This window comes from Macaca mulatta, chromosome 4 (genome assembly GCF_049350105.2).
Source record: "Macaca mulatta isolate MMU2019108-1 chromosome 4, T2T-MMU8v2.0, whole genome shotgun sequence".
Lineage (NCBI taxonomy): Eukaryota > Metazoa > Chordata > Mammalia > Primates > Cercopithecidae > Macaca > Macaca mulatta.
The window spans coordinates 36,705,518-36,720,154 of record NC_133409.1 but is presented as its reverse complement, the minus strand read 5'-3'; the positions used below and the strand labels follow the sequence as shown (position 1 = coordinate 36,720,154).

The 14,637-nt window shown below is 36.6% G+C and overlaps 1 protein-coding gene across 6 annotated transcripts in view; it reads right to left on the bottom strand.

The window, feature by feature from the left end:
- The window catches only part of ENPP3 (ectonucleotide pyrophosphatase/phosphodiesterase 3), a 98,779-nt gene that overhangs the window by 57,008 nt on the left and 27,134 nt on the right, over positions 1-14,637 (bottom strand). For all 6 annotated transcript variants that reach the window (XM_015137433.3, XM_077999430.1, XM_015137432.3 and 3 more), the window contains 2 exons: positions 3,015-3,094; positions 99-218 (listed from right to left, as the gene is read on the bottom strand). In XM_015137433.3, coding sequence (XP_014992919.3) covers positions 99-218; positions 3,015-3,094 — 200 coding nt within the window. The remainder of the gene's footprint in view (positions 1-98; positions 219-3,014; positions 3,095-14,637) is intronic.

Sequence of the window (14,637 nt, the reverse complement as noted above, 5' to 3'; positions counted from 1 at the left end):
GGTGACATAGAACTTGCTCCACTGAGCAAGAAGAGTGACCTCCTGCCACACTGAGAAATGGAGGTTACTTCAGTTGGCACGTGTAGAATGCTACATACTGGTTGCCCATGCCACCAGGCTGGATTATTTTGTTCCTCTGAAGAAAGTGAAAAATTCTTGTTGAGATTTACATCATACATATTATTGTCAATGATGCCATGTGATTCCGGATACAAGCCCTAAAATGATAATTTAAAAAAAGATGTAAGATAAAATATTAGTAAAATAGAAATTTAAATTAAAATAGCACACGATCTATTACTCATATCTAGGAAAGGTACTATATATCTTTCAGTGTAAAACACCTGGACCTGAACTTAAATATCAGAAGATATTGTCATCCCTTGGCTTTCATAGGGCATGGTTCCATGACCTCCCTCAGGTACCAAAATCAGAAGATGTTTAAGTCCCTGCTAGAAAATGTCTTGGGATTTGCATATAACCTATGCATACCCTCCTATATATTTTAATCATCTCTAGATTACTTATAATAGCTAATACAATATACATGCTATGTCAATCATTGTTGTATTGTTTAGGGAATAGTGACAAAAAAAGGCTATACATGTTCAGTACAGATGCAATTTTTTTCCAAATATTTCCTTCCTTCCTTCCTTCCTTCCTCTTTCTTTTCTTTCTCTCTTTCTTTCTTCCACTTTTATTTTAGGTTTGGGGGTACATCTGAAGGTTTGTTACTTAGATAAACAGGTGTCATGGGGGTTTGTTGTACATATTATTTCATCACCCAGGTATTAAGCCAGTACTCAATAGTTATCTTTTCTGCTCCTCTCCCTCCTCCCATCCTCCCCACTCAAGCAGACCCCAGTGTCTGTTGTTTCCTCTTTGTGTTAATAAGTTCTTATTATTTAGCTCCCATTTATAAGTGAGAACATGTGGTATTCAGTTTGCTAAGGATGATAGTCTCCAGCTCCATTTATATTCCCACAAAAAATATGAGCTTGCTTTTTTATGGCTGCATAATATTCCATGGTGGATATGTACCACTTTCTTTATCTAGTCTGTCATTGATGGACATTTAGGTTGATTCCACCCAAATATTTTTAATTCACAGTTAGTAGAATCCAAGGATTCAGAACCCACACATATGGAGGGCCAAGTGTGTATATATATATTTTTTCTAGTTCTACCATGTTCATAGCAGCAAATAAGAGACATTAGGCTGATGGCTTGTCCTGATGGTGTTAACATAACTTTTGTGTGCTTAGTAACTGTTTAATTAACTGTTAAACTTTCCCATATTAGAATAATGGTTAGCCACTGGTTATATTATCAGTAATAGCAAATAATTTACTAGACAGAAGCTTTCTATACATCAAATATCCTGGCTAAAGTGAATTAAAGGGTGTTACCAGCATTTTAAAGGCAGCCTGCCAAGTCTCTACTCATCTTCCCTGCCATCCACCCACCTATCCAACCAATCATTTATTTAATCAAATCCCACATATTTATTTAATCATTCCACACATTTTTATTAAATGACTATAGATTTTAGGGTCTTTATTTTAGAACATTGCTAGGTATATGAATATGTATTCATATATATGTATAAAAATATATAAATAGTAAATTAATTGCATTTATGCATAATCCCTTATTTTATGTATACATATATGTACATATGGTATATATTTATGTATATATGTATATACAGTCAATTATTATTTTTATAGTAGTTCTATAAAGTTGTCATGAACACTAAACTAATGATTACTGATTGCTCCTAGGAAAAACACAGAATTAGGTTCCTGAGAGCCTCTGGTTACAACAGTTTTGTCTTCTGATCAATACATAACCTTGTTTTATGAGTGTTTTTGTTTGAAGTCACCTTATTTTTGTATATTGTTGGTTCACTCATGGTATAACTCAGGCCTGAGCAAAGTTTCCCTAACACACATATTTCCTCTGTAAGGCAATTCACAGCCTTCTTGCTCTTAGGAACACCAGAAACCACGTCAGCACTATGCAAGGGGACCATTTTAACCAGTGAAATAACTCCCCCCAAAACATGAGCATATAAAAAGTATGACATTCAATAAACAGTAAGATTGTGAAAATGATACTTGTTTATAGTATGACAGCTAAAACAAGACAGCAGAATGTCTCCTGGTTAGACCTTAGCTAGGAACATGAGCATTGGGCAACTCAACTTTTTGTGCTTCTTTGTGATGGCTGCAAATGACGATAAATGCACTGTACTTATTGATTTGGGGGTTACAAATAAATTTTAGCAAGTAGGCAAACCCACAAATACAGAGTCTGCAAGTAATGAGAATACATACACACATTTGTGTGGGGGTTAAAATTTAAATGTCACAGTTACTGTTCCATAGTAATAAAAGATTAAAACCCAAAGTAACAAAGACATAAATATCCTTTGAGGCAGCGGATGCCTTAAATGTGTTCTAAATCCACCTGTCTTAAATAATTTAATTTTGAGTTCATTTTAATCATTCTACCTACATCTTTTTATACACCAAGGATAATTCACTTGCTTTTATTGCTTTATCTAAAGAGATGTAGACAGTGTGAATTCCTTCATGAAAAAGAAGTTCTATCAAGTTAATTGTAATGAAAAGACTAGGAAAGAACAAAATTTCCCACATCAAAGTAGTTGGCCCTATATATAGCCTACTGTTCCCAGCAGACCTTCAGATAAACAAAGGGCAATCGAAAGACCAGAGGAAAATGGTATTTCTCACATCAAAGGATCTGTTTTGGGCTCAGCACAGGTGAATTAACCTAATGCTGGACACTTATTCATAGTTCATGCCTCACAGCCCTGGATTGGCCTCATATTGAGCCATTCCTTCCAGCCTGAATTCAGCCATGAACTATTCCCACATGTGCTCGAGAAAGGTAAGTCTCAGAACTCAGCCAGTTCCTGCCCAAATATGTCTGTCTTATGTGGTCAGTTCTGGTCTTTGGCCTGTCTTACCACGGGGTCAAGCACTCACCGTGACAATGGTGTAATGATTTGGGAAGGTTTTGGTAGGATACATAGCTCTCATGTATTTTGAATGAATTCCACATGTTTCTGCAACAGAATATGGTGAGAAATTAGGAAGTTGTTTCTTCTTCAGTTTTTTGGATAACTAAAACTCTGAAAATGAAAGTCTCCCAGAAAAATAGAAAAAAAGCTAAAAAGTTGATTGAAGATGGAAAGAGGTTGAAATTCTGGTCTCTAAGCTTCCTCCATTCCAGGGAATGTCAGTCTTTTAGGAGAGGAGTGAGCTAAATCAAGGTGTATATATTTTTTTCTGGAAGAGCCAGTGATACACATGTTAGGCTTTGCAAGGCCATATGATCTTTGTTGCAACACCTCTCCACTCTGCCATTGAGGCCCCAAAGCATCCGTAGACAATAAATAAACAAATGAACATGGCCATGTTCCAATAAAACTTTCTTTATGGACATTGAAATTTGAATTTCAGGAAATTTTTACATGTCACAAAATATTCTTACTTTCTTCCAACCATTTAAAAATGTAGAACAGACTAGGCCCAGTGGCTCGCACCTGTAATCCCAGCACTTTGGGAAGTTGAGACGGGCAGATCACTTGAGCTCAAGAGTTTGAGGCCAACCTGAGCAACACAGTGAAACCCCATTTCTGCATAAGAAATTAAAAATTAGCTGGGTATGGTGGCATGCGCCTGTGTAGTCCTAGCTACTCAGGAGGCTGAGGTGGGAGGATTGTTTGAGCCCAGGAGATGGAGTCTGCAGTGAGCTGTTATCGCACCACTGCACTTCAGCCTGGGTGACAGAGTGAAACCCTGTTTCAAATAAATAAATAAATGAATAAATAATTTTTAAAATAAGTAAAACAATTATCAGTATATATGGCAGGCCATACACAAACGAGCAGAGTGAACCAGATTTGGCCTATGGGCCACAGCTTGTAGACCCCTGAGCTAAATTTACTCTATATTATACACTGCCAGTTTGTTTGCTTTATATAGCATTGGCATCCAGCCGATAGTTCTTACATGTAAAGTATCTAATATAACAAAAGTCAGCACTACTGCCTAGACAAATGAAAAAGGATTTCACTTGTATAACTGCATAAGCCTATGTCATGTAGTACTGTTTACAAATTAAGCTAACTTTACTACTTCTTACTTTTAGTACAGTTTCCATTAGACCAGGGAAGTTTCCTGTGATCTGTGTTTCACAAAGTACGACAGTAATTTAGCTTCATTGTTCTGTTGTTTTCAATCTGTGCAATAACCCTGTTTAAAGAGGTCAGAACCACTGGGGCACATTGCTATTTCCTCTGCACCAGTGAAGTACAAGAAATTTTCCACAGCAAAATTGTGTTGCCTCTGCTTCTAAAATAAAGCTTCACCATTATAGATTCTCTTTAGGTCCAAACAAAACATGAAATTGCTTGTGGTCCAAAAAGTCACGAGCTTTGCTGCTGGACACAATGAGTGTGTTCTCAAATAGCCATGGGGTTGGTCTCCTTCCCAGCCTCTCATTCAGGAATTTCCTCCTTCAGAATCTTCTAGGGCCCCATATCACGTCCACTATACAGGATTCTCTGATGGGTATTGGAAGGTAGGAGATGAAGGAAAGGGAGATCAAAAAAATCTACTTTTTTTTTTTTCTTTCTTTCTTTCTTTTTTGAGATGGAGTCTCTCTCTGTCACCCAGGCCAGAGTGCAGTGGCACAATCTCGGCTCATTGCAACTTCTGCCTCCAGGGTTCAACTGCTGCCTCAGCCTCCCAAGTAGCTGGGACTGCAGGTGCCCACCACCATGCCCAGGTAATTTTTGTATTATTTAGTAGAGATGGAGTTTTGTTATGTTGGCCAGGCTGGTCTCAATCTCCTGGCCTCAGGTGATCCACCTGCCTCACCCTCCCAAAGTGCTGGGATTATAGGCATCAGCCCCTGTGCCTGGCCAAAAATTTACATTTTTAACAAGCACCCCAGGTCATCCTAATGTATTTAAGTTTGAGAACTGCTCCAGGACTTAATTTATGAAACATAAGATTAAAATAACCTTTATTTTTCTTATTTAATCAATATCACCAATAAGTAAATCTTGATCTCAATTAGGGAAAGACATTTAATATTGTTGAGAAGTCATATAACAAGAAAATAAAATGCGATCTAGTCCACTTACACAATTAAAATAATTTAAGTGGGAAAAAATTCATACAATGAACAGATACATAAAGTCAGTTTCTGTTTCAATATCCTTCAAACGTGGGTGGCAAACTCAAATTCTTAAATGGTTAAAGCTAGAGGATAAAATAAAATGTAAACTAAGCTACCGGTATTGTGAAAGCATGGCACCACCCTAGTTATATGATGTCATAAATAAGACACATCTGCTGACTCTCTATAGACTCAAGCTACCGTTTTGTATCACCTGCCCTTGAACCACAGCTACTGTATGTCTTCTACCATGGTTTCTTCCAAATATGAATCATTTAAGTTATGCTTGAACAGACCACTTCTGGAAAGACACGCAGTAAACCAATGAGCGGTTGCTTTTGCAAAGGAAAAGCAGGAAGACCAGGAAAAAGGTTTTGTTCATTTATTTTTACTTATACCCTCGAATATTGCCTTAAAATGTTTATGTATGTATTTTACTTCTAAAAAAACAATTAAAAAAAAGAAAGTACTAAACAAAATATCTGAAAATATAAATGAGATAAGCCTATGCAAGTAGGTTTATAGTAACTAGAAACTATGAGAAGCAGCAAAGGTCTAAATGGGTGAGTAGGTAAAGCAACCAAAGAATGCAAGGTAGGCCAGGCGTGGTGCTCATGTCTGTAATCCCAGGATTTTGGGAGGCTGAGGCAGACAGATCACCTGAGGTCAGGAGTTCAAGACCAGCCTGGCCAACATGGTGAAACCCTGGCTCTAATAAAAATATAAAAATTAGCCCAGTTCAGTGGTGCACGCCTGCAATTCCAGATACGTGGGAGGCCGAAGCAAGAGAACTGCTTGAACCTGAGAAGCAGAGGTTACAGTAAGCTGAGATTGCCCCACTGCACTCCAGCCTGGGTGACAGAGCGAGACTCCATCTCAAAAAAAAAAAAAAAAAAAAAAAGAGTGAGACTCCGACTCAAAAAAAACACAACAATGTAGTCCTTGTGAAATTCTTATAGGATGGGCATAATGAAATAGTATTAAGGTATTTGTACAAATGGAAAAGATAGCAAACTGTTCACTAGTATTCACAGATTCACAGGCTGAAAATAGGTACTTTCATTTTATATGTAATTTAGTAGAATAACCTCTTAGAAAGATTAGCCATAATGTTGGCCTGTATCATTTCTAGCACTCAAAAAAAAAAAAAAAAAAAAAAAGAGGAATAAGCTCTGCAGGGGCTTCATTCTTCCCAGAGTTGCAAGTATGCATTCAAGCCCTTGGCACATAAAGAAGGGTCAAAAGAGAGCAAAGAGGAGTGATGTTAGCAAGATAGGATGTGATGTTAACAGAATAGGAAATCTTAGACGACTCTTCCCACAGCAGACACTATCATTCAATAGCCACACATAAATCAATTTCCTTTGTGAGAAACCCAGAGACTACTTGACAGGCTCCTGCTTAACACGCAAGTATAACCCCAGTTACATTGAAACCAGTAGGAAAAGCAGAACCATTTCTTTGACATAATACCCATTCCCAGAACCATGTTATATGATCAGGAGAGAACTCTCAACTTTTGGTTTCTCCCCAAGGAGGGAAAAAATTGGACCACACATCTAACACTCCAATTTTTCCAGGTGCTGTCTGAAAAACTGGCTTCTATCTCACCTGAGTTAGAAGAGCTGAGATCTAACATGTATTAGTCTCCTGTGTGCTACAAAGAACAAAGAGGAGATTTGAACTAGCATGCGGGCACTCATCACAGCTTCTGCTCTTGGCTCAGCACAGAGAAATCAGACAATAACCCCAACTTCCAGCTTCTCCCAGGGGAGGAAGAGTTGCACTAAGTGTCCAATGCCCCAACTTTTCTAGGGACTGCCCACAGGACTGGCTTTTTCGGTCTTGTCTGTATTGGAGCACTAATGGAACCTAGCATACTCTAGTCACCGGGGGGCCAGTGAGAAAAAACACAGTGGTTTGATGTAGCATATTAGTCACCATAGCCCCTCTCCCTGGTGCAGCACAGAGAAAAAAAAGCAAGAGAAAGAAGAAAAAAAAAAAGCCCCACAAAACAAAACAAAATCCAGATCCCAACTTATCTCTGGGGAGTGAAAGATTTGGACAAGACATCTAATGATCCAAATTCTCTGGTGACTGCCCAAGGAGCTGGCTTCCTTCCAAGATAAGTTTCACTCATCTTGGAACACCAGTGGGACCTAGTGTGCTCTAGACACTTGGGGCCCCTAAGAACAGAAAACAAGGTTGGACTAGCATGAAGGTTTAAGGGGCCTCCAGAATCCCTGATCAGGTCTACTGATGAGGGTTTCTCCTACAAAAGCCCAGTCCATGAAAACTGAGAAAGGTGACTGTTTTGTCCAATGTGCAGATGCCAACACAGAGTAAAGGAAAATGAAGAAATGGGGAAATATGTTCAAAATAAAGGAAGAAGATAAATCTTCAGAAATTGACCTGAATGAAGCAGAGGTACAATTTTCCTAACAGACATTTCAAAATAACTGTCATAAAGATGCTCACTGAAGTGATGAGAACAATGAATTGATGAGAATAAAGTGAAAATTTCCACAAAGAGAGGCAAACTCAGGCCTTTAAAAATTATTCAGGCAAAGGAGCAAAAAGAGAAAAGAATAGAAAGAAGTGATGAAAGATTAAGAGAACTGTGGGACACCAACAAGTGGATTAATATATGCATGATGGGGTTTCCGGAGAAGAAAAAGAGAAAGAACTAGAAAGTTAATAGAAAGAAATAATGGCTGAAAACTCCCAAATCTAGTGAGGAAAATGGGCAACCAGATCCAGGAAGCTTGAAGGATTCTAAATAAGATGAACCTAAAGAAATCCACACCAAGACATATTATAATCAAACGTCAAAAGTCAAAGACAATGAATTTTGAAAGCAGCAAAATAAAAGCAACTCACAATATACAATAGAAGCCCTATAAAACAATCAGCGGGGTTTTTTTGTTTTGTTTTGTTTTTTCAAAACCCTTACAGAACATTAAACACAACACAACACGTTTGTCTCAAGCATGCCTGGAACATTCTACAGGATAGATCACATTAGATCACAGAACAAGTCTTAACATATTTTAAAAATTGCAATCATACCAAGTATTTTCTCCAACTACAATGGAATAACACTGGAAATCTATATCACAAGGAAAACTGAAAAATTTACAAATAATGTAGAAATTATGTAACACACTTTTGAACAACCAATGGGTCAAAGAAGAAATCAAAGGAGAAATTTGAAAATACCTTGAAACAAGATGAGTGAACATGAAAATGGAATGCAGCAAAAGGAGCTCTAAGATAGAAGTTATAGAAATAAATGCCTACATTAAGAAAGAAGAACAATTTCAAATAAACTACTTAATTTTGCACCTCAAGGAACAGAAAAAGGAACAAACTAAATCCAAGGTTAGCAGAAAAAAGAAACAAGATTAAAGAAGAAATGAAACAGAGAATAGAGAAACAATAGAATAAATCAATGAAACTAAGAGTTGGTTCTTCGAAAAGATGAACAAAATTGACATACTTTTAACTAGACCAAGAAAAAGAGAGAAAACTCAAATAAATAAAATCAGAAAGAGGAGACATTACAATTGATACTGCAAATATAAAAGGTTCGTAAGAGAATACTATGAATAATTATATGCCAACAAACTGCATAACCTAGTAGAAATGGATAAATTCATAGAAACATACAAAGTACCAAGACTGAATCTTAAATAAATAGAAAGTCTGAATAAATCTATAAACAGTAAGGAGATTAAATCAATAACTAAAATCCTCCCAAGAAAAAGACCAGGACCAAATGGCTTCACTGACAATTTCTCTACCAAAAATTTGAATAACTAATGCCAATTCTTCTCAAACTCTTCCAAAAACTGAAGACAAGAGAATGCTTTCAAATTAATAAGGCTAGCATTACCCTAATATAAAAGCTATACAGTCATCACAATAAAAGATAATTTCAGGTCAATATTCCTGATGAAAATAGATGCAAAAATCTTTAACAAAATACTAGCAAAATAAATTCAACAACACAATGAAAAGATTATACACTATGATCATGTGGGATTTATCCGTGGGGTGCAAGGATGGTTCAACACATGAAAATCAATTAATATGATATATAGCATTAACAGAATGAGGGATAAAAATTACGTGATCATTTCAATAGAAGCAGAAAAAGCATTTGATAAAATTCAACACCCTTTCATGATAAAAGCTCTCAACAAACTAGGAATACAGTCAGTCATGCATTGCTGAAAGACAGGGATACATTCCTAGAAATGTGTTGTTAGACAATTCCATCATTGTGCAAACATAATAGGGTGTACTTAACAAACCTAGATGGTAAAGTCTACTATGCACGTAGCCTATATAGTAAAGTCTATTGTACAAATCTGTACAGCATGTTATCCTATTTAATACTGTAAGCAATTGTAACACAGTGGTATTTGTATATTTAACCCTTTCTATCTAAATATAGAAAATGTACGGTAAAAATATGATCACGTATCATGAATAAGGATTGCAAGACTGGAAGTTGCTCTGAGTAAGTCAGTGAGTGACTGGTGAGTGAATATGAAAATCTAGGACATTACTGTAAACTACTAGAGACTTTATAAACACTGTACACTTAAGATACACTAAACTTATAAAAATATATGTTTTTCAATAATCAACCTTAGCTTACTGTAACTTTTCTACTTTATGAACTTTTAATTTTTGCAACTTTTTGACTCTTTTGTAATAACACTGATTTAAAACACAAACACATTGCACAGTTGTACAAAAATATTTTCTTTCTTTATGTCTTTATTCTATAAGCTTTTGTTTTTTAATTTTTTGTTTTTACTTTTTAAATGTTTCTGTCAAAAACTAAGACACAAACTCACACATTAGCCCACACCCACATGGGGTCAAGGTCATCAATATCACTGTCTTTTACCTCCACTTCTTGCCCTACTGAAAGGTCTTCAGGGGCAATAAAATGCATAGATAGGTTGTCTTCTATGGTAACAGTACCTTCTTCTGAAATACCTACTGAAAAACCTGCCTGAGGCTGTTTTATAGTTAACATTTTTTAATAAGTAGGAGTACACTCTAAAATAATGTACAAAGTATAAGTATAGTATAAGCTGGGCACAGTGGCTCATGCCTGTAATCCCAGCACTTTGGAAGGCCAAGGTGGGAGGATCGCCTGAGCCCAGGAGTTTGAGCCAGCCTGGGCAACATAGCAAGACCCCATCTCTTTTAAAAAAAAGTATAGTATAGTAAATCATAAACCGGTAACAGTCATTTATTATCATTACCAAATATGATGTAATGTACATAAATGTGTGTACTTTTTTATGACTGGCAGTGCAGTAGGTTTGTCTTCACCAGCATCACCACAAAAATGTGAATAATGCATTGCACTATGACATTATAATTTCTCTGACATCACTAGGTGATATAATTTTTTTTTTTGAGACAAGAACTCACTTTGTCACCCAGGTTGGAGTGCAGTGGTGTGATCATAGCTTACTGCAACCTTGAACTCCTAGGCTCAAGGGATCCTTCTGCCTCAGTCTCCTTAGTAGCTGGGACTACTGGCACACCCCATTGTGCTTAGCTAATTTTTTTTTTTGGTAGAGACAGGGTTTCACTTTGTTGCTCAGGCTAATCTTGAACTCCTGGGCTCAAGCAGTCCTCCTTCCTTGGCCTTCTGAAGTGCCGGGATTGCAGATATAAGCAACCATGCCCAGCTGGTGATGGGAATTTCTCAACTCCATTATAATTTATGGGACCATCATTATATATGCAATCTGTTGTTGATTGAAATGTTGTTGGGTGGCACATGGCTGTAGAAAAAATACCTCAACATAATAAAGATTATATGAAAAGTCTACAGCTAACATCCTATTCAGCGGTGAAAAACTGCAAGTTTTTCCATCTAAGATCAGGAACAAAGCAAGACTGTCCACTCTCTTAGCCTGAGCAATTAGGCAAGAAAAAAAAAGGCATCCAAATAGGAAAGAAAGAAGTAAATCTGTGCCTATTTTCAGAAGAAGTGATATTATCTACTGAAAGCTCTAAATATGTAAAAGCTTTAAATAAATTTTAGAACTAATAAATGCAGTAAAGTTGCAGGATACAAAATCAACATAAAAAATCAGTTGCATTTCTATGTATTAATAATGAACTATTCAATCTCATTTATCAACATTGAAAATAATAAAATTCTTAGAAATAAATTTAAGAAAATGAAAGACTTCTATATGAAAACTATGAAATATTGGGAAAAGAAGTCAAGGAAGACATAAACAAATGGAAAGACACCTCATGTTCATGAACTCGAAGACTTAATATTGTTAAAATGTTTGTATTACCCACAACAATCTACAGATTCAATGCAGTCTTTATCAAAACCCCAATGACAGTTTTTACAGAAATAGAAAAAAAAATTAAATTCGTGAAGACCCCAGATAACCACGACAATCTTGAAAAAGAACAAAGCTGAAAACATCAAAGCTCCTGATTTCAAAATATATTAAAAATCTCCAGTAATTAGAAAAGTGTGTTTTTAAAAACAGATGTATAGACCAAGAAAAAGAATAGGGAGCCCAGGCTGGGCTCAGTGGCTCACACCTGTAATCCCAGCACCTTGGGAGGCCAAGGCAAGCTTGAGGTCAGGAGTTCAAGACCAGCCTGGACAACATGGCAAAACTACATCTGTACAAAAAATACAAAAATTAGCCAGTCATAGTGGCATGCAGTGCCTGTATTCTCAACTACTCTGGAGGCTGAGGGGATCGCTTAAGCCTGGGAGGCAGAGGTGGCAGTGAGCTGAGATCACACCATCACACTCCAGGCTGGGTGACAGAGTGACAGCCTATTTCAGAAAAAAAAAAAAAAATGGAATAGAGAGCCCAGAAATAAATCAATAAATCCATGCGTATATGGTCAACCAATCTTCAAAAAGGTTGCCAAGAAGAATACACAATGGGAAAGAATAGTTACTTCAACAAATGATGTCAGAAACTGGATATCCATATGCAGAAAAATGAACTTGAACTCTGATCTTATATCATATACAAAAATCAACTCAAAGTATATTAAAGATTTAAAAGTAAGACCTGAAACCGTAAATCTTCTGGAAGGAAACATAGGGGAAAATCTGCAGGACATTGGTCTTGGCAATGATTTCATGAACATGATGCCAAAAGCATAGGCAACAAAAGCAAAAATATACATGTAGGAGTATATCAAACCAAAAAGTTTCTGCACAGCAAAGGAAACAATCAATAAAATGAAAAAGCAACATATGAAATGGGGGAAAACACTTTCAAACCATATATCTGATAAGAAGTTAAGTTCCAAAATGTATAAGGAACTTCTACAACTTGATAGCAAAAAATCCAATAGTCTCATTAAAAAATGGGCTAATGACCTAAATAGATATTTCTTCAAAGAAGAAAGATATTGTTCATCTCTAAAGACATACAAATATCCAATAGGTGTATGAAAGATGCTCAATGTCACTAATCATCAGAAAAATGCATATTAAACCAAAATGAGGCAGGGCACAGTGGCTCACACCTGCAATCCCAGCACTTTGGGAGACCGAGATGGGAGGATCACTTGAGCCCATGAGTTTGAGGCCAGCCTGGGCAACATAGCAAGACCTCATCTCTAACATAATAATAATAATTAAAAATAAAAATTAGAAAATGAGATATCATATCACATCTGTTAGGGTATCTAGTATCAAAAAAACAAAAAAAAAACAGGTGTTGAAGATATGCAGAAATTGGAACTCTTATACACTGTTGGTAGAAAGGCAAAATGGTATAGTTGCTATGGAAAATGGTATGGAGGTTTCTCAAAAACTTAAAAATAGAATTATATGATCCAGCTATTCTACTTTTGAGTATTTATCCAAAAGGGTTGAAATCAGGATCTCAAAGAGATTAGCACTCCCATGTTCACTGCAGCACTACTCATAAGAGCCAAGATATGGTAACAATCTATTTCTCTTTCAAAAGATAAATAGATTTTTAAGGTGGCATATACATACAATGGAATATTATTTGGCCTTAATAAAAGAGGAAAATCTTGCAACATGTGGTAACATGGATGAAACTTGAAGATATACTAAGTGAAATAAGCTAGTCACAGGAACACTAACACTGTATGATTCTACTTACATGAGGTTATCTAAAATAGTCAAAATCATAGAAGCAAAAAATAGGATGGTGGATTCCAGGGGCTGGGTAAGGGGGAAATGTGGAATCGTTGATCAATGGATATGAAATTTCAGTTTTATAAAATAAGTAAAGTCTAGGGATCTGCTGTACAACATTGTGCCTATAGATAATAATACTGCATTGTACACTGAGAAATCTGTTAAGAGGATAGATCTCATGTTATGCATTCTTAACAAAATTTAAAAAGCAGACAGCAAATGATATCTGCTGTGGCCAATATAAGAGCTCTGCTGTTCATGAATGCCAAACTTGCAAACTCTAATCTCTGAAACTCTGCATATGTCACCAGCTGGATCTTTGCTGTCTACCTGCTACTTCTAGTCTTATTTGATCCACAGTTTCCCATCTAACTTTTCAGGAAGGCTGTCTTCTAAACAGGCCAAATCACTTCTATCCTACTTGACAGTTTCCTGATCTTGGCCCTTCTTTGTCTGCTGCCACCTGCACTAAGACAAGACAATGTTCTTGCCTGACTAAAGTGTGATTCAGAGAGCCACTTCCTTGTCCACTTAATAGTCACTCATATGACTCACTGCTTTGTGATATTGTTTAGGCTTGGTTTACACCACCTTGATGGCCCAACTCAGGCAGCTTGATGAAACCCTAGAGTTGGGGCCTTGGACTCCCTTATTATTGTTGTGACAGCAATGCCTGCTGTCACATACCTCAATTCAAGGCTAACATAATCCGAATCCTATTTAACCACATCTATCCTTTTTTAATTTTCCCTCAAAACAGCCTCAGGATGTCCTGAAAACATGTCCTCCTACCTACCACATCTATTCTTAATCGGGCCTCCTAGAAACTAACAGCCCCATTTTGCCTAGGGAGGCCTAGATGATCATAGCTTCACACATTTGAGGATTGAGATGTTGTTTACATGACTAAAATTTTTTTAAATGTTTTAAAATATTTTAAACATCAAAAGCAGAAAGCTCTTAGTGGCTGTATCACATTGATGTCATTTCTAATTCTCAATGGAATGAGCAAATCAAGGAATTTTACTCTAGAAAAGGTTCAGTTCACCCTGGCTAGTCAAATTCCCTTTTGACACCAGATTTGATATCCAGTTTATCAAGACAAATTTAGGTAAGAAGATAGAAACTGAGAAGTGTTAGCTAACTTTCTAGGACAAAATGACTCAGCAGAAAAGTGGCAGGTCCTGGATTTGGAAAACAATCTCTTTGCTAAAGATCTG